General features: G+C 35.1%; 1 protein-coding gene across 1 annotated transcript in view; it reads right to left on the bottom strand.

Moving 5' to 3' along the window:
- LOC129280946 (plexin-A4-like) overlaps nucleotides 1-24347 on the bottom strand; it is a 54489-nt gene that overhangs the window by 19223 nt on the left and 10919 nt on the right. Inside the window, exons 6-19 of the mRNA XM_064111854.1 lie at nucleotides 23377-23509; nucleotides 22231-22384; nucleotides 21810-21909; nucleotides 12481-12595; nucleotides 11580-11717; nucleotides 10795-10893; nucleotides 10022-10115; nucleotides 9475-9665; nucleotides 8781-8935; nucleotides 8125-8239; nucleotides 7149-7282; nucleotides 5744-5920; nucleotides 1506-1599; nucleotides 226-465 (exon numbers count right to left, since the gene is read on the bottom strand). Of these exons, the coding sequence (XP_063967924.1) occupies nucleotides 226-465; nucleotides 1506-1599; nucleotides 5744-5920; nucleotides 7149-7282; nucleotides 8125-8239; nucleotides 8781-8935; nucleotides 9475-9665; nucleotides 10022-10115; nucleotides 10795-10893; nucleotides 11580-11717; nucleotides 12481-12595; nucleotides 21810-21909; nucleotides 22231-22384; nucleotides 23377-23509 (1939 nt within the window). The remainder of the gene's footprint in view (nucleotides 1-225; nucleotides 466-1505; nucleotides 1600-5743; nucleotides 5921-7148; nucleotides 7283-8124; nucleotides 8240-8780; nucleotides 8936-9474; nucleotides 9666-10021; nucleotides 10116-10794; nucleotides 10894-11579; nucleotides 11718-12480; nucleotides 12596-21809; nucleotides 21910-22230; nucleotides 22385-23376; nucleotides 23510-24347) is intronic.

The following is a 24347-nucleotide window of genomic DNA, read 5'->3' as shown; positions in this document are numbered from 1 at the left end:
TTCAATTATTCTTTAGTTTTTCGGTTCAATTATTGAGGTATCACTGGTACAGACCATTCACTCATGACAATTAACAAAGTACTCATATGCATTTAAATCGAAAACTGAAATGTAAAACTGGTAAAAGGACAAGGTTTTTGATAATTATTCTTTGTATGCATTTATTCTTATCCAGGAGATAAAACAAGATAGCGGAACGAGTGAGGCAAACGGGAATATAATTACTGTTATTTCGAGCCGTCCGTTACTGCTTTCATAGAGTCTGTTTGGTCCACCGAAGCTTTCATAAATTGGGTCTGGGTAGTATTCTATCAAGCCGCCATTGATTATGTAACCATCGAAGTCAAATGTCAGATTTGCGACAAACGTGATTACGTCAGGTGCTCTTTTCCTCACGGTAGAGGCGACATCGTCAGGAAATTTTGGCGATGGGCATATCAGCAGAGTGTCTGTTCCGTTGCAAAGCTGATATATATTTTTAGAAATGATGCAAGGTTTATTATAATGCCCTATAATCTTTACTTTATGCAGGATTACTACCTGGAATAAATGCGTGCACTGAAAAAACCAGGGTATAAATTTAACACCAGTCCGGAATCTATATTTGACCATACCAGAGAAGTTTTAAATCAACACCAGTTTGATTTTGGACTAATTCCAAATAGGCGTTTATACAACACCAATTAGTGTTAAAACAACATCTATTTAATTTCAAACAAGTGTTGTTTCAACACCTCTCTGTTGTGGTCATATACAGATTCCGGCCTGGTGTTAAATTAACACCGCAGTATCTTCTAATTCTATCGAATTCAGCTGCATCTGATTTGATATGAAAATGAAGTGCATGAACAGGAGAGATAGTATAAACTGACACTTGTCAAAAATCAAACCTCTAAGTACTGATTTTCATTTGCCTGTTTTGCACGATTGTTTATGATTACAGATTAGTGTTGAACCTCAGTTATGCCTTTCTCATCTGACTAGTGCACCGGAAACAAAATTATTTAAGAAATAATATTGATTCAAAATTGATAAATTCGATTATGGAAAACAACACCAACCTTTAACGCTCCTTCGCCTAAATACACGCACACTCCCAAACGCGCATACCCATACCAACCAAAACAAACATAATGTTAAGGCCACTGCAAAACTTATGATTTGTCTGCGACACAATTTTGTAATAAAACGAAGTAGGATTTAATGCTAATATTGAGACATGAAATATCTTTACTGCGCAATTTTCCAAATTATCGTACGAATACATATGTTCAAATCTTTGACTATGCTAACATCCTTATTAGAATACAAAGATAAAACCTAGTCGTAATGGCATCACAGCAATATTACGACTGGTTAGATTTGGAACTAATTTGGCCTTTACTCCAAAGTAAAGGTTGACAATCATTCGACGTTCTTAAAATTCTTTCAGTTCAAATTATACATCACTTTCACTCGCATTCTCAGAAAATGAGCAAACTGCGACTTTGGAAATTGTATCTTACCTCAAATGCGCTAGTTGTTGGTGACGTAACAATGATCCTGGGGATTTGGACCAGATCAAAACGTTCTCCTGTTATTTCAATATTAAGACCTCCTCTATGTCATACAAACATTAAAAAAGATCGAGAGTGGAATAGTCATTTGGCGGTTCTACACGAGAATAATATCCCTAAATCCTTTATCGTTCATACAGATATATTTGCATTCAGCCTGTGCCACAATTCCTTCAGAGAACAAGAATATTCTCTAAAAGAATTATTTAATCCAAGTGGATATCTTTTATAAAACAAATATGCAAGTTTTCAGATAATATACGTATACAAAATCAAAACATTCATAATATATACATTTCAGCATACAATATACCGTGCCTTGCGATGACAGACTATATTAGGCTCTACGTTGGCCCAATCGTGTAGGCCTACTTGGCGCCTAATCTGTGGAAAGCCAATATGTTAATACGCGCGTGAACGAATTGATGACGTATCAAATGACAAAATAGACCAGTCACGATCATGGGCGTCGGAGCAGAGCAATCCTAAGTTTTGTATTTGAAGAGTTTAGTTGCAAAAGGGATTAGATCCACTTTTACCATTCCCAGAAAAAACATGTTTTTTAATTCTCACTTACTGCAATACTCATATGAGAAACTAAATTGTCATGATATACTACCCTATCATGTAAACATAAAATTTGGTATATATACAAGAAATCTACCTGTCTCATTTTTTTCTATATATTCTTTTAAAAATCACAATCGTGGTCCTAACCCCTTTTGCAACTAAACAACATGAAACCAATCTATTATGATTAAAAAGGTGATTTTTTTTGCCACTTTTATTTATATTTTCATGTGAATTTCCAATGTATGTCTTTGTTTTCATTAGAACGACTAAAAATTTAGAGGATTTGGGACAGAAAACAATAAAAATTTATGAACAATGGACCTAACCCCTTTTGACAAATGAGCTCTTCAGAATAGTTTGTTTGCAAAAGGGGTTAGGTCCACTCCAAGAAAATCATTTTTTTTGTATTCTCCCATATTGCAATATTCTTATGCGAAACTAAATTTTCGTGATACTCTACCAAGAGTACGTAAAATTGGGTATAACAGAAGTCCACCTGTCTTCATATTTTTGTAAATATTATTTTCCAAAAAAAAAATATGTGTGGACCTAACCCCTTTTGCAACTAAAATGAAATGGACCTAACCCCTTTTGAAAAAAAGTAATTTTTCTTTGCCATTTTAGATGACTTTTTAATGGGAATTTCATTTTTTATTTGGTATCATCTTACAGAGCTACTAAAATCTATACAGTGCGTCCCACAAAAAACGAAACCGAGATTTAGCGATGATTTATCATAACTTAATCATAAATACAATAGACAAGTGACCTACCATTGTTAAGCTTAGGATCTCCTCTTTCATCTGATACTACTTAGATTATTCCTTATTCAAGCATGAGTGAGCAAAAACAATTCAAAGAAAGGATGCCAAAAGCTCATTTGGCGGGGGGTGTCTGAATTTCAAAAAGAAAATCACATGACTGAAAAGTTCAATATCTGCTCTTTTATTTGATACCTTAATCACAGAAAATGGTCAAGAAGTAAAAGAGTTATGATTCCTCGAAACAATGCTTGTAATTCCATAATTTCATTAAATCAACGTGTTTTCACCGGTTTCCCACAGAAGCTATCGCACGGTAACAAAAGATTTAATGCATGGCTGATCGTCAACAAAACGGAGTGTCGAGTGAGTCTGGACGCTAGCCTGTAAGACCTCTTAATTTCATAAAATTATTGAAAATCAAGCCTTGTTTCAAATAACCAGAACTTTCTTATTTCTTGACCATTTTCTTTAATTGAGGTATCAAATAAAAGAGCAGATATTGAACTGTTTAGGCATGTGATTTTCTTTTTTAAATTCAGATAGCCCCCGCCAAATGACTTTTTGGTATCCCATCTTCAAATTGTTTTTGCTCACTCATGCGTGAATGATAATCTAATCTAAGTAATTTCAGATGAAAGAGGAGATTCTAAGCTTTACAATGGTACAGTAGGTCATTTGTCTATTGTATATGTGATTAAGTTATGACAAATCATCGATAAATCTCGGTTTCGTTTTTTCTGGGACGCACTGTACACTGAGACAAAAAAAATCAAATTTGATGAAAAATGGACCTAACCCCTTTTGCAACTGAGCTCTTCATTTGGAGGGACGCCACAATAGATCCACCCAAGAACAAAGGGTAATCCTCTGCGCCGACGCCCAAGATCACACTACAATAAGAATACAACGTTATACCCCCATCTCACTAGGAAGGCGATCATGGCGATCTGTGTAAATCCCGCAAATCGTAGCAGAATCTTCCTCGAATTCTATTTTTAGCCTGCGAGACGATTGCACTGCAACTTCTATGCGACCGACCTGCGCTGAAGGCGATGGTAATACGCTAAAAGTACGACAATGCCACTTTCTTGCGACGATTCGAGGCAGATGTGATGCGCTGCTTCTGCGATCAAAGCGATCGTACAACGAGGCTCATACGCTAATTAGGACCTCGGTACGGTGGTGTTACGAATGAAGCGATTATGTTACGTTCATGATGGGCTCTTGAAACGATTTCAAGCAATCGGCATACTAATCGCGGCACATGACACATTTCTCAGTCGATTGCCAACCTCCGACCAACATGGATGACCAGAATTTGGTTGGACTTATACATCTTGGCATTCTAAAAGAACATCAGTTAAAAGTTGAATGCGAGGACAGGAGAAGGAGGAGGCCAAAAAGATACAGGGTCCGATCCTGGCTGTCACCTAAGTCATAATATACAATATTTTTAAAATTTCATTCAAAAGATGTCGATGAGCCCAATAGTTAATATGAGGGATGCATCCATAATTTCATAAAAGAGCATAAAAATCTTTGATATTCTGTTTATTTTTTTCCACAAAGTTTGTCACTCAAAAATATTTGGTAAATTCCTTTCAAATTTGCTGACAAGAAGTGGTCTACCGATGTGAGAGCACTCATAAAAAGGGAGGGGGAGGGGGGCACAATGCCAGAATCTCCCTAAAGATTGCCTTTCCCAATCAATACATTAGTGATCGAATCATTAAAACAATTTGATGTTGTCTACTGTCACTGTGGTTAGAATTTATTTTCAAAACATAATCAATTTATTTATTTCTACAGAGGTAACCCATTTCGTCATCAAGACATGTGAGCGTCTTTTTTCTCTTTCCAGCTGGCTCAGCAGTAAGATTTTCATCCTCCTCCTGTACCCCCTCTTCTTCCTCCTCTACCTCCTCCTCTACCACCACCATAACCTATCTTCCTCTTCGACCGCCGGCCTAAGAGGGGTAGCTTGGGCAGCTTTCCCTTTTCTGGTCCTTTTTCTGTGAGGTATGTTTGAAAACGCCGTGGTATCTTCTCGTAATCTGTTGCAAATATGATAATCCGCCACCATCGGCACGGCGTTTTATAGCAGCGCGGAGGGTTGTTGCGCAATCGCTGCCCAGTCATCAGCGGCGCAGCAAAAGCGCAACGCGAACGCCTGTAGCGGGCTGAGAACGTGTGCCACATGCCACCCAAAGAAGGAAGCGTCGTGGTGGAAGCTGTGTGAAGCGTGTCGAGCGCAAGGCAGTCGCCTTGTAAACGGAAGCAGCGTAGCAGAATTGTCTTGGGAACGGGCCTGAAAACCACGGGCGATCGGTGCCGCTTTTAATGCGCTTATACTACGCTTTATGCGTTGGGGCTCCGTTACAGCTACGAATATGTCGTTTGTAATACGCTCATGACTCGATTGTGATGCGCTTTAGCACCTCCGCGATCTCGCTACGTAAGTTTTGAACATGTTCAAAATTTTGTGGCGACCATAAAGATGGTGGCGATCCTTGCCGCTTCAGAGAAGATCAAGGTACGACGGAGAAGATTGAAAAGATCAAGGGACGATCAAGCTACGTTATACCACGCTTTGTCGATTTTTGACGATCGCAGTGGAATCGCCATCTAGTGAGATGGGGGTATTACGTATTAAATGAATATTTGCACTAGGTATAACGTATCAGAAAATACAAAAGTGACGTATTAATATAAATGGCATACCGATACATCGTCTTAAAATCGTGACGCGCGTTTATAATCAAATTGGCTTTCCATACCAGTTTCATTGTCGAAAAAGACGAATGAGTCAGCATCAAATTGTTGGAAAAAAAAGATGAAACGTGGACTTACGACATAATTGCTTCGGATCTGTCAATATCAATAATTACTGGGTTTAACTTGTAAGTGAAGCTGAATTCACTAAACATTCTTTCCACTCCATCAAACGACATGATGAATATCAATGAAGTCTCTTCATTAAGTGTTATACTGCTTGTAATGCAGGTCGCTCTCATATCATGAACGGTCCTAAAAAAAATGATACATTCATGAATTGTTGCCTTGGAAGTAGCAGGTATTTAGTGAGCTCGATCACCATATTTCTTTACCATCTATATAATATGTCCTTAATAAATGTGTATTATTGTTTTCTGAGAGAAATTGATTTTATGAATGCAAAAATATAAAGATCACTATTACTTAGTCGAATATTATTTGATATAGTAACGTGTTTTTTCTTTGTTTCGTGAGTGATCGAACTCATCATCGCAAAACTGCGAAGAGGCACAGTTTCACCTATTAATGATCAGCCCCCCCCCCCCCAATCAGTGTTTGACCTTCATAATATTATTGTATTTATTAGCCTTATCAATAATTTACTGCTAGTGATGCAAATGCAATATCATTTCATGCAATATGATGTACTTGATTAATTGCTGCATGTCCATGATGAAACAATTTGCGTTGCATCATGCCCATTTCTCGCGTGCAATCTACCTACAAGTTGAACGGATGCTCCGGTCTGAATATTTTTTTATCTCAATAAAAAGAGTACACTTCACAGAGCAAATTCCGAAAATTTGATCTAAGTTGAAAAACTAATAAAGAAAAAGATTAGATTTTTTTCTGGTGAAATAGTTCTAAACATGTCTTCATGAATATTCATTAGGTGGGCGGATGATGTCACATCCCCACTTTCCTTTTTTAATGGTATTAAACGAAATCATAATTGTTAATTATATATATTTTTTATAAATGTGCAAATGATGTGTCTCCATTAAGACGTAATAAGTTGCGCAAGAAATAAATAAGGCACATCATTACTTGTCAATCCAATTAATTTTGAATAAACCTAATTTCATATACTAAAATACAAAAGAACAAGTGGGGATATGACATCATCAGGGACCCGTAACATATAGTTTGGCGATTGGTCGTACGCTTGATTTTAACGATTGATTGCACATTGTAGTCAATGCAATCAATCGTAGAAAAATGTTTTACGATCATTACTAAGCTTTGTGTTACGGGCCCCTGCCAATCTAAACAGGTCATGCTCCTTACAATCCAATTGTTACATGTATTATGTACGCGTGCACATTAATTGAATACCCATTTTTTAAACACATTTTTTTCTCTTTTTTGTCAAAAGATACAAATCCTATTATAATTCACAATTCCAAGCATAGTATTATAAATTAAAATGTATATGTATTATGTTACACTAAAAATAAGAACAGAGATGAAGGTTATTTACAAATCATTGCAACGTGCTTCTCCAAATCTAGCTTCGATGATTCTTCCTGTGTTGAGGTACATTCCTGTAATTGTGATTCGGGTTCCTCCCGCTGCCTGTCCCTCAGTAGGGCTAAACCCTGAGATCATGGGATCCTATAAAAACACAAGTGGAGGTTTATTTATCAATCGGTTGAGAACAATTCTGTTTCGACGAAGTTCGGAAGAACTGGAAACAAACAAAACAAAATGGGCGTCAACAACTGTGTTGGAGCAGTAGGAGGTTACCGACGTGATGTTGCATCTTTATGCACAGTTAGATAAGTTAGTATATATCATTCCCTAGTGGCGTCCCATAGTATTACACTGTATACCTTATTAATTTGGATTTTTTTTGGAAATGAGCATGTATGGCATTTCCTTCTGTTTATGTTTCTGTTTGTGGTAACTCTCGTAGGAACTCGGCAGGACAGCATTTTGCTGGTAAACGCCAAGCTGGTATATAACCAATTACCTATGAAACATTTTACGTCTAGGTTAATCAGTCATAGTGGCTGACGTTATAGACGACAGATATCACTCTCGGGCCTTTTTATCAAAGTGGAGACAATGGCAGAGTTGGGATTCGAACTCACAACCTTGCGGTTATGAGTCCAATGCTCTAACCACTGGACCACACGACACGATAACTCATTGAGATATTTTGTATGGCACCCTAGATAAAATATGTAGACCTATTAGGCAATAAAGAAAATGTACATATTAAGCTTGTTTCAAAGTATTGTGTGATTGAAAAAAAAATATTTATCATCAAATTGGAATGCTATGAATCTAGTTGATTTAATGTTTCTTTTTTAGCTCCATAGAATTGTTTTTAATAACTGCCCAACATGTGAATTCGTAAAACAAAATGATAGGTTTTCTAACAAAATTTATCAAAGCGTTTAGTATGCTTAGTGTTATGAACAAATGATTATAGTTCCTTTGAATGCACTAACCCTATAGTGGAAATGTTCTTTACTGTTTCCGGTCCTAGTCTCTTCACCAGACCTTATCTTAATCGCGATTTGTCCTGATGTTACCTCGGAAGATAACCGTATTAGGCAACTAAAACTGAAAAGAGAGACGGTGTGTCATTTGATAACTTATTTAAAAATGAAACTGATATGTGTACTCAGACAAAAAATATTGCATATATTCTTATACTATGTTTAATGAATCATGAATCAGAGAAAGAATTAGAGATGACACGCACAATGGCAATTAACCAATGACGTGCACACATTGAGGACTGAATGACATTTAATGCATACTCAAAAACTGCCACATACTGGGAAGACTGTAGGAATACGAAAGACAAATTTAAGTTGAATACGTGCATAGCTGCATGTTCTGGGAGTTTGATGTAATAAAGATATCACAAAATAATCATGATTATTAAATTTTTTACATTGATGTAAACAATCATGTCTTCTTCGGCCATTTGCTAGTGGTATGATAGCACCGGAGGTGAGCTCTAAAATCACACATCGCAGACCTTCTTACTTCTGATGATGACGGCGAGCGCTTTTTATTTGTCTACGATATTAAATGTGATATCCATGGCCCTGCAAGGGCCTTGCCCCCCGCCCCCCTCCCGATACGACACCTTTACCTCTGCCCTGGTTGATAGTAGGAATCCATGTCAGTCAGGCTACACACCAAGTCTCCTATTGTAACATTTAGTACATCATGAAATGCCACTCCTAGGTCGGTTCCGATGATTTCCAATCTTGTAATGCCATTAATTGGACCTGATATGGGATAAAACTATAGAAAAAAATGATTTGTTTTGGTCTTTTGGCCTTTCACATTTATTACAAAGATCATTGATAATTCATAATAATAATAAATAACAACGGCATAGACCTTAACCATATTAGGCAGAAGGTAATGCTTATCACTTGACTATGTATCATTTTTTTACATCTTTTTTTTTGCTCTGGAAAGCAAATGATGAAACCATAATATGATAAATAAATATATATATATATATATATATACATGTATATCAATTCTGCCTGCCAATATCTAATATTGTTAAATACAACAAGAACATACTCTAAAGACACCCTGTCAAAATTCAGAGAAGCATCTTACCCAAAAACAATCCTGCAAACCGCTTTTCATAAAAAAATCATCACAGTATTCATAAACAAAACATTGAGGACTGCAGGAAAGCTGCAATAAAATGCACATAGCATCCTAGGCTTACAGCGGGAATTCTGGTATAAAAGACGCGAGGCAGACTTTTGACAAGTTGACTCTTATTACTCTAAAAAAACCCATGAAGTATAATATCATCTTACTTCAGTTATTACTGGTGATGAACAAAGATTGGCCTCATTCTGATTGACAAATCGATTGCTCTGACAAACATCACTCTCAATGACATTACAGTCGTTCCCACACCAACCGCAGTTTAGAAACGAAGGTGTTGCTTCCGGAGATAGACACCGGCTGCAGCTTCCATCGTTGGCTGAACACTTGTACAGAGTTACTTCAAGGTAAAAGTAAGTTTGTTCGTATTACAAGATATTTTCGCAAACCAAAATACAAGCCCCTCACATTTTATGTACGGATTTCTCAAAAAATGGTTCACCAATTTATTAAATTGCGGGCAATTTATGCTAGTAAAACGTTAAATAAAATAATAAATCGTCGTTACTTTTTTATACTGATAATAAGTAATTCAACAGTTTAGGTGTTGATCACAGAAGTTGAAATAAAGCACAGCAGTTTCCATTGTGCCTAAAGCTACTACACAGAAAATACCTTGTTAATACGTTAATGTTTTAAGAAGTTTCAAATTAGAAGATAGATAAAGAAAAATTACTGCAGATTCTTTTGTCATACCATATGCATCATTAGGGTCATCTATATAGTGCTGGTCATTCCATTGAACGGAGACGCTTACATTGTTCTGAAGGATGTCGTCATCATACATGTACTGTAAAAATGTATATAATTTAAAAATGCCAATGCTGGAGTATACTTCATCTGTTTGAATATTTAGTATTTTCTTCTTAAGAAGAATGGGAGACGGATATGTCGGGAAATGCTTGTCCATTATAATCTAATTTCTTGTTAGCACATTCTGTTCGGTCTAATCAAGCCTCCCCATTGAACTGTTCTCATAAATGCTATACACTGCCATTAGTAATGCCATTGAGCTACTAATTGTTAATAACTCCGTTGTAATAAAGTCACTCTTGTATTAAAGAGATGTGCTAATTGGCAGGGGACGTGGGCGAGATATAAATGTAATAGGTGTTTATTGATAAAAGCTAAAATATAACAGATATTAGAGTGTCAATGTTCATATAGGAACAGTTCGACAAGGTTGCGGTTGAGAATTACACGTTTACGGAGCGATTCTGTGATTTCACTTTGTCAAAGATACGGAAAAGACTGTTCCTGAGGCAAATATTAAATCAAGTATGTGAAGCATGACATTGGCGCTCTAGATATTTAAAAGAGCGTTTATATACATCGGCAGGAATGAATTTATTAAATATTCTTTGATGAAATTTAATACTTTCAGTTAATAAATTATAGAATATCTGTATTTTGAAGGATGTTGACGCATACACGATATGACTTGAATACGTTAAATAAGTAATGTTCACCTCTTTAGCCCCACACAAAACATAACTTTCATTGAAGAATGTAGTTTCTACTCGTGTCTCATCTCCATCAATTAGAAGAATGCAATCGAATGACTGGATCTGTGAACATAGAATAAAAACAAATAAAATCATCAAATATACATTTTGTCATCAACATTATTATAATGATTTGATTCTTATCAAGAGCAAAGGTTTGCTACGTTCAATACTTAATACTAACAATGATACTAATAATAAATTGATTATGGTTTCATTCAATCACTGTGATTTAAAACCTGCATGCTAATCGGTCTAGCCTTGACAGTATAGCAGTAGGTATATAGGCCTATTCGTAGAGGCATTTGTTGTTATGCGGTCACATGAAATCTAACATTCAGAGAAACTAAGTGTGGCAGCAACAACAGCCGCATCTGCAAAATTAACTGCATTAAAAGTAACCATGGGCAGTCTAGCCAAAAAAGTACTACAGCCAGGAGCAGCTGCGAACCCGGCAGTAGGCCCTGGTATTAAAGCTGCAGTAAAAGTAATAAGTATATAATGTGGGTATAAGATATATTCTTTAAAAAATGAAAGGATGGAAAGGGTAGGTCATGCAGATGGCTGAAAAGTGACAGCGTTCTTGATAAGGGAGGACAACGCTGTCTAATCACTACTCGGCCCTTTCCACCCTTTTCGCATTTTTGTTTTTGAAGTGTATTGCAATGAGTGACAGTGGGCGAAATGTCGTGGATGTAAGGATAAATATAAACGTTCACGTTACAACTGGCATTACATCACACCAGTACCTTTGTCTGATCTGTAGGAATATTTCTTGTCACTAGTGAGAAACTTGAAGGAATATTCACTGGTATGAAGAAGGTTTCTGATGTACCAACGAGCTGAGGACAGTAACTCTGTCCTTTGTCTCCAGAACCTTTGGGATTCTAAATGGAATAAATTCAATGGGTATAATCAGTTATGTGTTTCTTATGACATTTCTTAACCAAGGTTAAATGGAGAGCTTGATATGATTTCAAATATGAAATGTTAAATCATAGGGGTAATGCTGGTAATGATAATATTCATGATGAGATTGGACATAATGACTACATTATAATATATGCTTTGGTAGTAGTCGTAGTAGTAGCCAAGTAGTATGATTTTAAACGGATAATATTACTAATTACAGCAACGAAGCAAACATAGTAGAAATAATTATCATAACGAACTATGATACATGATGATCAATTACTATAATGAAGATGAAAATTAGTTATGCCAATAGAATCATGACGAGTGTAACTAATATATCAAAGATGCTGTTACAATGCTGTAAAGCATGAATCAAATATGGTCCATCTACGTTCTAAGTTTTTAAATCAATTTGCCTGAAGTAACTTGAATAAAACCAACAATTAAAATATAAATCTTAGAGCAATTCTGATTGATTAAACCTATCAAAATTCTTTTTAAAAATGAAGATTAATTTTAGGAAGAAGAATAAGAATAAATCAAGATTGATTTCATTCAGCGATTTTTTAAAATATGTTTTTCTTACTTTTCAAAGGTTTACAAACATCGTATTTTAATCAGCGACTTGCTGAAGTATTACATTAAACCTCTTTTGATACAAAAGCTAAATAAATCACGTAACCCGAGATGAAAATCTACACGGTAGGCTTATGTTTTTACTGATAAAATGCTTACATTTTCTCCAATCACCACTGTTTCACCGTCTTGGCATGAGCTGCTCTCATGCGTACACATGTTGTCATAAACACACCAGTCACATGGCCATGCACTTGAGACACAAAATGAACAACTGAAAAAGAAAACTCAGTTTTATTCCTTATAATACTACAGTGAAATTGACATTTTTTTTCAAAAGGCAATTTATTTATTTTATACCGGTCCAGATCCAGTGGCGGATCCAGCTTTCGCCCATAGATTTGTTTGGAAATCTTATTTTTTTGTCCTGACAATTGAACATTCTGAGCAATGTTTTTAAACCTGATCAAGATGCGTATGTAACAAGATAATTACTGCGAGCGCGAAGCGCGAACATAAATTCTTAATATACGTTCTGGCCTTATCGAAAAGGGACTTGCATGGACTGTTTGCAGTTAGCCATGAAAACAATAAACATTTCAACAATTCAATAATGCGAGAACGAAGCGCGAGCTGAAAATATTTGACATTCCGACCTAAAATATGGAAATTCTAAGCACTTTTTTTTTTATCACGAAAGGGATGTAACTAATTGATGCGAGCAAGAAGTGCGAGCGAATATTTTTTTTGAGATTTCAGACCTTCAAAAAAGAGAGACACTCTATTCATGTTTTGTAAATCATGAAAAGATGGTTATCTACCTCCATTAATAATGCGGACGCGAAGCCCCAGCAGATTTTCTTGAAATTCTGATCTAAAAGTGGATCATTTAAGTACGTTTTAAGTACAAACTATAGGAGGGCGCTATTTCCACTCTTTCTTGTAAGTTACGACTTCATGAAGCTCTGGAAAAATCTCTCTACATCGACAAAATCAAAGGATTATTTGGAATATAAATTACTTGAACTTGAACAATATAGTCAAAGGCAGCAGGGATCTGTTGTTTGGACGAAAATTTGACTGGATTCTGTCAGACTTTGGATATAGTTTATGATACGACTTTGCAATTTTGAAAATGGCGGCTTATAACAGGGGAGCCAATGAGAGGCAATCATACGCAGCAGCAACAGGGATCAAAGACAAACACACCATTACTGGTAAGCCAATTTTCTTTAAACATCGGGATGTACCCCATGTTATGGAAAAGTACTTGGAAAGTCCAGAAGTATACAAGGCCCTACTAAAGTCTGTGCCTACATCTCACATCATGGGCATACAGAAAGTTGGTGGGCTATGGAGGTTATACATTACACATCAGGACTATAGAATTGCACTGATAGCAAGTGGTTTGAACATTCGTAATGTATGCATTGCAGTGTATGATTCTAACCCATTTCTAGCGGGTGGAAATGAGAACCTTCTTAGACTAACTGTGAAAGACATCCCTTTGTCTGTGGACAACTCAGTGATTGTTGATGAACTTGAGAAACGAAAATACAAGGTGTCGGGAAAGGTTACGTTCCCAAAGTTGAGGGTAGATGGCCAACTAACAAACTGCCTAACGGGCGACAGAGTCATCTATATAGAAAAGCCAGCACAACCTGTTCCGAGAATCTTCTCTTTCGGAAATTTTCGTGGAAAGGTGTTTCATGCAAACCAAGTCAACAAAGATCAAATAACATGTTCAAACTGTCTTAATAAGGGACATCATCGTTCAGCATGCACAAACCAGATCGTATGTCGGCTGTGCAAGAGGGAAGGGCACTTACAACGAGATTGTCCGAACCCCGGATTAACAAGCGAAGAAGGCCGAGAGGAGCCGATCGGTAAGCAAGGAACCTTGGATACTCGGGAGCGAAGTCAATACGACAAAAAGGAGCCGATGCGAACCGTCGCCAAGACAACCAATCACATAGCTGACAGCCAGGCTGGAGTTGAGATGCCGAAACGGACCGCTACCAAGGCAACGAGACGAACAGCTGACAACCAAGATGCTACCGAATTGCAGACCCTTTCACAAGATGAAACGTCGGGCAACACACAATCAAAGATTACGCAATTCATTCGTAGCGAGCGTCTCAAACAAGCAGACCGAGTTCACACAGAAACCAGCGCTGATGAATCGAGTGATGGTGATAGTCTAGAAATCGAGACGGATGATTGTCCAGAATCGGAAGTATCGATAGAGTCACCCGAGTTGCCGAAGACTAGATCTCAACTTGCAGCGAAGAAACCAGCAAAGAAAAGAAAACTAAAAGAGAAGAAATCAAAGAAAAAGTGAGGAAAAATCTTATTGGTGTCTCAACTTAATTTTCTTTTATCATGTCATCGTGTCATCTTTTGAGCGTTAATGTGAGAGGATTGCGCAACAAAACCAAGCGCAACATCTTCTTCAAATGGTGTCAAAACCAAAAAGCTGACCTCATTTTAGCCCAAGAAACGTATTGGTCGACGGAGATCGAACCAGTCATTAATAGTGAATGGAAAGGCAAAGTATTTTATTCTCATGGAAGCAATCGTGCAAGAGGTGTCGCAGTTATAGCAAAGGAAAATATAAATATCAACATGACTAAAGACAGTAGCTGTGAAGACAACACTGGAAGACTATTAGTGATCAAATTCACGAAGAACTCAGCTAATTATTGTTTAATTAATTTGTATGCTCCAACGGAGAAAAAGAACAAAGATTCATTTTTTAGGAAACTTCGAAAAACAATTGATCATATCCAAAACAAAGATAAAGATTGTTATCTAATTTTGGGAGGCGATTGGAATTCTGTTTTAGATCCACGAAAAGATACGAAAGGATCAAAAAGCTTGTACTATAAAACTCCACACAAACTAAAAACTTTGCTGAAAAATAAAGGATTCGTAGATGTCTGGAGAAAATTTAACAAAGATGTAAGACAATTCACTTGGAGAAATATGAATATGGATATTGCATCTAGATTAGACTATTGGATAATAAGTAAGGACATGTTGGGGAAAGTTGTCTCTACAGACATTAGACCCGTTGTTAAGGGAGATCATAATGCAATCTCTTTGAAATTAAGATTGAGCGAAATAATTAAAGGTCCAGGATATTGGAAACTTAATACTTCCTACCTTAGTGACAATAACTTTAAGACAGGAATTAGAAATGTTATATCAAAATGCCTTAGTGATAATGAAAATACCTCTATGATGAAACTAGAGATTTTGAAGATCAAATGTAGAGAATTTGCTCAGAAATTCAGCAAACGAAAAAGGAAAAAATGCGAAAAAGAACTTTTGGAAATTGAGTTAGCCAAATGTGAATGTGATTTAGACAATCGAAATAATGATATATCAAAAGGAAAATACCTACAACTTAAAGAAAAGTTAGAGAAGCTATACATAAATGAATGTAAAGGTGCCGCAATAAGGTCACGGATCAGATGGATGGAAGAAGGGGAAAAAAACACAAATTATTTTTTATCCATTGAGAAAAAAAATGGGGAAAATAAACTTATTACTCAACTAAGAGTAAATGGGAAGAGACATGTAGTTACTAAGCAACAACATGTCTTAAGAGAAGTTAAACTGTATTATGAAGATCTGTATAAGAGAAATCATATTAATCTAGATCATATGAATGAATATGTGTTCTCACAAGATGTGAAAAAGCTTAGTCAAGATGAAAGAAATAAATGTGAAGGCTTGATGAGTATGGCAGAATGCAAAAAGGCTGTATTCTCAATGAAGAGGAATAAAGCGCCAGGTATGGACGGACTGCCTATCGAATTTTATCAAGTTTTCTGGGAAGAAATAGGCGAGTTGTTAATTAGTGCATTCAATGAATTCTTCAGTAATGGACAGATGTCGCCTTCACAACGAAAAGGTCTCATAACTCTGATTTATAAAAAAGGAAACAGTGATGATTTAAAGAACTGGAGACCAGTAACACTACTCAATTGCGACTATAAAATAATTGCAACAGTTCTAGCATTAAGATTACAAAAGGTTTTAACGAGTATTATTATGGAAACACAAGTAGGGTATATTAAAGGACGTTTAGGAGGTTTCAATGTAAGAATTGTTAAAGATATGATAGATTACATGCATGAAAAAAATGTTGAAGGTGCGGTCATGATGGTTGATTTCACCAAAGCATTTGATTGTATTGATATATCTTTTATAATGAAATGCTTAGACAAGTTAAATTTTGGCGATGAATTTCGCAAATGGATCTGTGTCCTTTACAGTCGAATAGTAAGTTCAGTAATTGTAAATGGTAGGATAACAGAAGAGTTTCAAGTGCAAAGGGGAATACGGCAAGGCTGTCCTCTTTCGGCACTCCTGTTTGTGATTGCAGCTGAATTCTTTGCAAACAAGATACGTAAAAATGATACTATAAGAGGTGTTTGTTTTGATGAAACCAATGGTCACTTTGAGTTAAAGGTATTACAGTATGCAGATGATACTACCTTTTTTGTTGGAGACGATAGCTCATTAGAAATTATTTTAACTGAATTAGAAGATTTTGGGAGGGTAGCCGGTCCTAAAATTAACAAAGAAAAAACTGCACTCTTATGGATAGGTAAGAAAAAAAATCGATGGGTGATACAAGACATTGACCTGACATGGGCAGAAAACCCGGTAAAATATTTGGGCTTTTTTATCTCTAATAATGTAGAAATTGCTAACAGTGCAAATTGGGAAAATAAGTTAGAGAAAATGCAACGTCTCCTAGATAATTGGCGTAAAAGAAACTTGACATTATTTGGTAGAGTGACGATTGTGAAATGCTTGGCACTAAGCCAAGTAGTCCATTTGCTTATGTTTAATTCAGTTCCATCAATAATTATTAAGAAACTAAATAGAATGTTTTTCAAATTCCTTTGGAATTCACGAATGGAAAAGGTTAGAAGATGTGATGTTATCAAAGATTACACACAAGGTGGTCTGAAAATGGTTGACATAGAAAAGAAAGTAGTCAGTTTTAGATTAAGATGGTTAGGAAGGTTAACAAATGAGGTAAATTATATGTGGAAAACACTTGGAAATTATTGGTTTGAGCGTTTTGGAACTCTTAATCTAATCTTGAATAGCGACTTTCGGGTTCACAATGTTACCCCATTGTTTGATAAGAAAATACCTCCATTTTATGTTGAAATAATTCGAGCTTGGAGTCTGATTGATAAAGAAATATTATTCAGAAAAGAACATGAGGTAGAAAATATTTTATGGTTTAATCATTATATTGTTTTTAATAAATCACCACTATTTTTCAAGGAATGGTACAGTAGTGGAATAATATACTTGGAAGACATTTTGAATGTTAATGGAGGCTTTAAAGATGTATCCGAAATTTCATCTATGTTGAAGTTTAAAAATAGTAAAAGATCTGTCATTTTTTATTATTCAAAACTGAGGCAAGCTATACCTAAAATTTGGCTATCAAAATCTATTATTGAGAACCTACAAAGATCTGCGCATCTTGATATACCCAAACTAAAAATAGGTAACTCAGTAAAATGTGTGGACCACGTACCTTCAAGATACTTTTACAATTATGCTATACGTCATGAAGGGTCAAATTCACGTTGTTGTTTCTTTTGGGAAAATATTTCGAAAAAGAGTATAGTCTGGAATACTTGTTTCGAGAGAAACTTGTTAACAGTAAAAGAAAACAAACTTAGATCATTTAATTTCAAAATACTATATAATTTATTGCCTGTGAAAAGAAATTTATGTAAATGGCGTATAAGTGAAGATGCTTATTGTAATAGTTGCCATGTAGAAGAGGACATAACACATGCCTTGATCACTTGTAAATTAAATCAAAATTTTTGGTCATATATAATTTGGCTGATTAAAAAAGCCTTCAATAAACACGTTATTATCGATGTCGATTTTTTGATAAAAAATAACGAGCACAAAGAACTAGATGATATCATTAATGTAGCTTTTTGGACTGTGTATAAATCAATTTTGTTACGTAATTACAGGAAAGTAGACAATAGACCATCAAATCTAACGTTTTTATTTAAATCAGAATTGCGTAGGAGACTAGAAATGAACAAAAACTGTACTGGTAAATCTTTGTATTGTCTTCCGTATGTATTATTTGATTATGTTTAATGTATTTTGATATAAATGTGAAATGTATATACAGATGATTAAATAAATGCTATTGAAAGAAAAAAAAAAAAAGTACAAGCTACGTATCTCAATAAACATGCATACATGTATTTTAGATTTAGACCTAGATTCTGAGCATTCTGAATAATTTTGTTTTATCATGAAAATAAAAAATGCGAGCGCGAAGCGTGAGCTGAAAGAAAGTATTTCATATTCCGATCTGAAAGAAGGGTTAATTTAAGAATTATTTTAAGCAGTGTGTAAGAAAATCGTGGAGTGGATGTGGATTGCACTTAATAAATTATGCGATTACGAAGCGCATGCTGATATTTTTAGATTATTATTTTGATCTAGAACCGGGACATGCTAAGGGCATTTTGTCATCATATGGAAATGATGACCATCTTCCTATTCCTCTTCCTAGGCGTGAGATGAAACTTGTCGATATTACATTCTGAAAAAAGGACAATTTAGTTATTAGGAATTCATGAAAAATAATGTTAATTCTTAAACTAATAAACATAATGAAAGCGTGAAATTTGTTGCTATTAAGACCTTAAACTGGACATTCGAAGCACTTTTGTAATTATGAATTGAATGCATTGGTTAATATATTTTTAACAATTAATGGGAGCGCAAATCGCGAGCCGAAATTTGGATAAATTTCATGAAAAGGAGATTTTAAGTAGTTTTGTTATAGAATATAGAGTGATACATTACTAACCATTCAAAATGCGAGCGCGCAGCGCTTGCTTATAGCCCTACGCTTTGAAATCACACCTGAAAATTGATATTTTGCTAAATTTATGGAATGCATGAAGACAGTAGGTATTTGACAAATCAAATAATTCCAGCGCGCATCGCGAGCTGAAAATGTTTATATTGAAGAGCTCACTTGCAAAAGGGGTTAGGTCAATTTTTCATCAAATTTGACCTTTATGTCTCAATGTACAGATTATTAGTACATGTAGCTCTATAAGATGATACCAAAGAAAAGTTGAAATTCCTATTAAAAAGTGAACTAAAATGGCAAAGAAAAATCACTTTTTTCAAAAGGGTTTATGTCTATTCCAGTTTAGTTGCAAAGGGGTTAGGTCCACACATAATTTTTTTGGATAAAAATATCTTTAAAAATATGAAGACTGGTAGATTTTTTTAATATCCAATTTTATGTTCTCATGGTAGGGTATCATTAAAATTCAGTTTCGCATAAGAATATTGTAATATGGGAGAATAAAAAAATGATTTTCTTGGAGTGGACCTTACCCCTTTTGCAACCAAACTTTTCTGAAGAACTCATTTGTCAAAAGGGGTTAGGTCAATTTTTCATCAAATTTGACCTTTATGTCTCAATGTACAGATTTTTAGTAGCTCTATAAGATGATACCAAAGAAAAGTTGAAATTCCTATTAAAAAGTGAACTAAAATGGCAAAGAAAAATCACTTTTTTTCTAAAGGGCTTAGGTCTATTCCAGTTTAGTTGCAAAAGGGGTTAGGTCCACACATATTTTTTTTTTGATAAAAATATCTTTAAAAATATGAAGACTGGTAGATTTCTTTTATATCCAATTTTATGTTCTCATGGTAGGGTATCATGAAAATTCAGTTTCGCATAAGAATATTGTAATATGGGAGAATAAAAAAAATAATTTTCTTGGAGTGGACCTTACCCCTTTTGCAACCAAACTTTTTCTGAAGAACTCATTTGTCAAAAGGGGTAAGGTCCATTTTTCATAAATTTCATTGTTTTCTGTCTCTAAACCTCTAAATTCTTAGTCACTCTGATGATACCAAATAAAATTCGAAATTCAAATGAAAACATGAATGAAAGTGGCAAAGAAAAATCACTTTTTTAATCAAAAGAGGTTGGATTTATTTCAGTTTACTCGCAAAAGGGGTTAGGTCCACATTGAATTTTTTTTTTTAATATATAGAAAAAATATGAAGACAGGTAGATTTCTTTTATACCCAATTTTATGTTCACATGATATGGTAGTACATCATGACAATTTAGTTTCTCATAAGAATATTGCAAAAAGTGAGAATAAAAACATGGTTTTTCTCAGAATGGTCCAAAGTGGACCTAACCCCTTTTGCAACTAAATTCTTCATTATACATACCATAAAACATACATTTTACAGGGCATTTAAACAATCAAATTGTAAATCCAACAGAAGAAAGATCGATATCCGAGCTGAAATATATGTTGTATATTGACTTCAAAACTTGATATATTAAGCTCCATATCAGCCTATTGAGCAATATAATTATGCAATCGAGCGCGGTTACATGATTTTTTTTTATTATTTTCAAAGCCTTTCCCTCAACATATTTTATTCACACGTCTTCTTCTTATTTTTCTCTCCCTTTTTCCTCCTCTCTTTCCCCTTTTTTTCTTTTTTTCTTTCTCCGCCCCTTTTTTTGCTCCGCCAATAGGGGGGGGGGGGGCTCGACCCCCTGGATCCGCCTATGCAGATCTAGATAATTCCCAAATTCATGCACTTGTTAGAGATAACATTTGGTTTGATATTATCATGATTATTGTACCATGGACCTACTGACTGGCCGATAAATTTTGGATAAGACAAGTTTTAGTCAAAAGTAATCATAACGTAATTAGGAAAGCCATTGTAATTGCAAAAATGAAATACTAATAAAAAGATAGAGTGTGGATCTGGATGGGTGTGGGTGAGGGTGTTTGTGTGGGTGTTCGAATGTGTCAGTTTAAGCATTAAAAACATTATGCTAGATACGATCAGGGCTGGATATAATAATATATCTACGTTCAATCGTTAAGATATTCTTCGAAGCTTGGACTGGGAAGAGTCTCACAAACTTTTAATCCTACATATCAATAAACGTTGGAAAAACGTTGACAACTTCCCCTGCACAACTTCTTAAAAAATATAATCGGGATTAAATCTTCCTTTTAATAAATCAAACATAATATGTAACATGTGTAGTGTGTTATTATGGGTATAAACATGGGTATAATCATGGGTATAAACAAGAATGAGCTCAGAAAAATGTAAAGCTCAGGGTCAGAGTTACACCCTTATTTTACTGCAAATTAAGGGAATTACTTGCAAGTTCTTATTCGTAACGAAGTGGCAAATTCTTTAAGGAAATACACGATAGATGCCAGATCGAAGTTATTAGTACGAATTTCCAAGATGTTCCTTAAATTTCTCTAAGCAAATGGGGCATGGCAAAATTTATCACATAGAGGGAAAACAACATTCTACATAGACAATAAAATGTGCAATTATTACCTTCATACAGTATAAAGCGCTGTGTTAAATATCCAGTGAAATTTGTTACATACGATTTATGATAGGTGCAGTCAAACAGGATAAAATCCGTGCTTATGAAGTAAACTGTGGTCTCTGTTGAGAACATGGAGAGAGTCAAATTCTTATGGTCATCTGGTGGTTGAAACAAAATAAAAACAAATAACAACAACAGCAAACAAAAAAAATCAACAATATCTTCCAAGGGACGTCAACGACATGGTTAGTGAAAAAAAAATCGTTTCCAGTATATTGGCAAGGGATCGTCATTCGTAAGTTGCAAAATAATGAGTGATTTTCAGATGCTTAAAATACCTATGTTTAATAAAAGTTCCAGTCATTAATCTGGGGAAAAAGACTGAGGTCTTTAAGTTCTTAAAGATAAAGAAAAAAACTATACATGTAATAATGGTAAAGCCATAAGAGCCTCGATAAGACTAACAGTTCTCGCCTCACCTTCTACAGGGATTGTAGGCAATTCGTCCACAGGAGGGATTGTACAAACTACTGTGTCGGACGTTGTAACAGCATTGACCAGGTAAGAGTCGAAGGCACACTGGTATTGGTGGTTGTCTTTGAGGGTTGGAAGCTGCTGTACAGTAATGGTGATCTAGAGTCGGTAAAGAGAAAGGATAACCTTTGATAGCAAATTGTTTTAAATAATTGAATGACCTCTTGTTACATATTTAACGATACAAGAATATTTTTCGATTTTGTTGTAGGAGCAGACTTTTCAATGTTTCGTAATTAATCCTAGACATGCTAGATGACTACAAAATGCACCTTAAATAAAAACAACATTCTTTAATTTTTATTGAAAACACATAAATTAATAATCATTATTTTTTTTATTAATTCCATTCAAGAAGGCAAATAATCAGTAGGCCCAGACGTTAATCACTAATCTTATACGTTAAGCAAAGTGGATTCAGTGCACTGAGTTCATTGCCAATGGATAATAATAATAATAATAATACAGGTATATTTACCCAGGGAAGCCGCTTCAGTTCCGAAAACTGTTCTCCCAGCGGGCCCTGCTATTATCATTACCCCGGCTTTAGCTGGGCTGCCTAGGCGCTCAAAGCATTCAAGGAATTTCTTCCTACCGGGTACCCATTCATCTCACCTGGGTTGAGTGCAGCACAGTGTGGATAAATTTCTTGCTGAAGGAAATTACGCCATGCCTGGGATTCGAACCCACGACCCTCTGTTTCAAAGTCCGAAGACTAATCCACTGGGCCACAACGTTCCACAATAGCTTAATACAGCTTACGTTTCTAACCGCAGATTTTTAACAAGTTTCCAAGATTTCTGGTAACATGCCGTGTGTCTTTCCACCTTAACGTTCATGGTTTATGTTAGTATTTTAATGATTCAACAGCATTTTCACGGTTAAATCGGGCCTTTCGTTTTACGTTATTTTTTTATGTAAGATCTGGCTGGATTTTTTATATCGTTTTTTACTATAAATTTCCATTAATGTATAATGGAACTTTCTGTTTAAAAAGTGCCATAACTAGGAAACTTTAAGGCCATGACCGAACCTGAGATCACCCAAAAGCATTCTACTCCAAAAACTTCTTGTCTAAGAACACCACATACCTCTTGTTCTGTATTTTGATAAGGCAGTCTATGATCAGGCTGGACATCTGAGATGGATACACATTGGATGGCATTGTAAGACAGCCACCGGGTAGATTCATTAGGGGAAGGACATTCTTCGTATCGGGTACACCTTGTGGTGGAAAGGATATACGTGAAAGTGGATTAGGAAGCAAATTAATTATTTGGGAAACATACAAAGTCGGGGACTATTTAATTTTAACCTAAAAAGGCCTTGTTAAAGTTTATTGAATTTTTTTTTATAGAGCCCTTGCAAATTTTAATTTTGGTAAAAAATTCATTAATTATATAAAAGCTTGATATGCTGAGGCAGAGAGGTGTAAATTTAAGTTTAAAAATGCAGTAATTTCCCTCTAACTAGACGAGTGAGACAAGGTTGTCCAGGGGAATGCCCTGTTATTCTTAGTAGTTGTAGATTTTTTGCATCAATTGATTTAAATAAGTATGATAACATTTAAGGTATAAGTTTGAAGGATAATGTAAAGTTTAGGTCGAGATTAGTCAATTCGCTAATGACACAACAGTATCTGTAGCACATGAACTGTCCTTAAAAATGTAATAGAAAGAGTCAAAATGTTATGTGAAGTTGCTGGACCATCGTTCAATATTTCGAAAAGCTCAGGTAATTTTGGAACTTTTATTAGTATTATTTTTAATAAGATTGATTGGAAAAGTGTATTACTGCTAGGGGTGTATTCTATTCAAAATATGTTTGATGCTTATGAAAAAACTTGGAATGAAAAATGAAAAAAAAAATGAAAAAAAAAAAACCAAGTATTATTCTGGAAATTCCGATATTTAAACTTTTTCGGGAACGGTGACTGTATTAAAATCTTTAATTCGTTTAAATTGAAATATAACCTATTTAACGAATGTATTTCCCATGCTTAATCATGTTAATAAAAAGTTGAACAAATTATATTAAACTTTATTTTGAAAGAGCGAAATGA

This window comes from Lytechinus pictus, chromosome 17 (genome assembly GCF_037042905.1).
Source record: "Lytechinus pictus isolate F3 Inbred chromosome 17, Lp3.0, whole genome shotgun sequence".
NCBI lineage: Eukaryota > Metazoa > Echinodermata > Echinoidea > Temnopleuroida > Toxopneustidae > Lytechinus > Lytechinus pictus.
The sequence above is the reverse complement of the archived record's forward strand: the minus strand, read 5'-3'. Positions and strand labels throughout refer to the sequence as shown.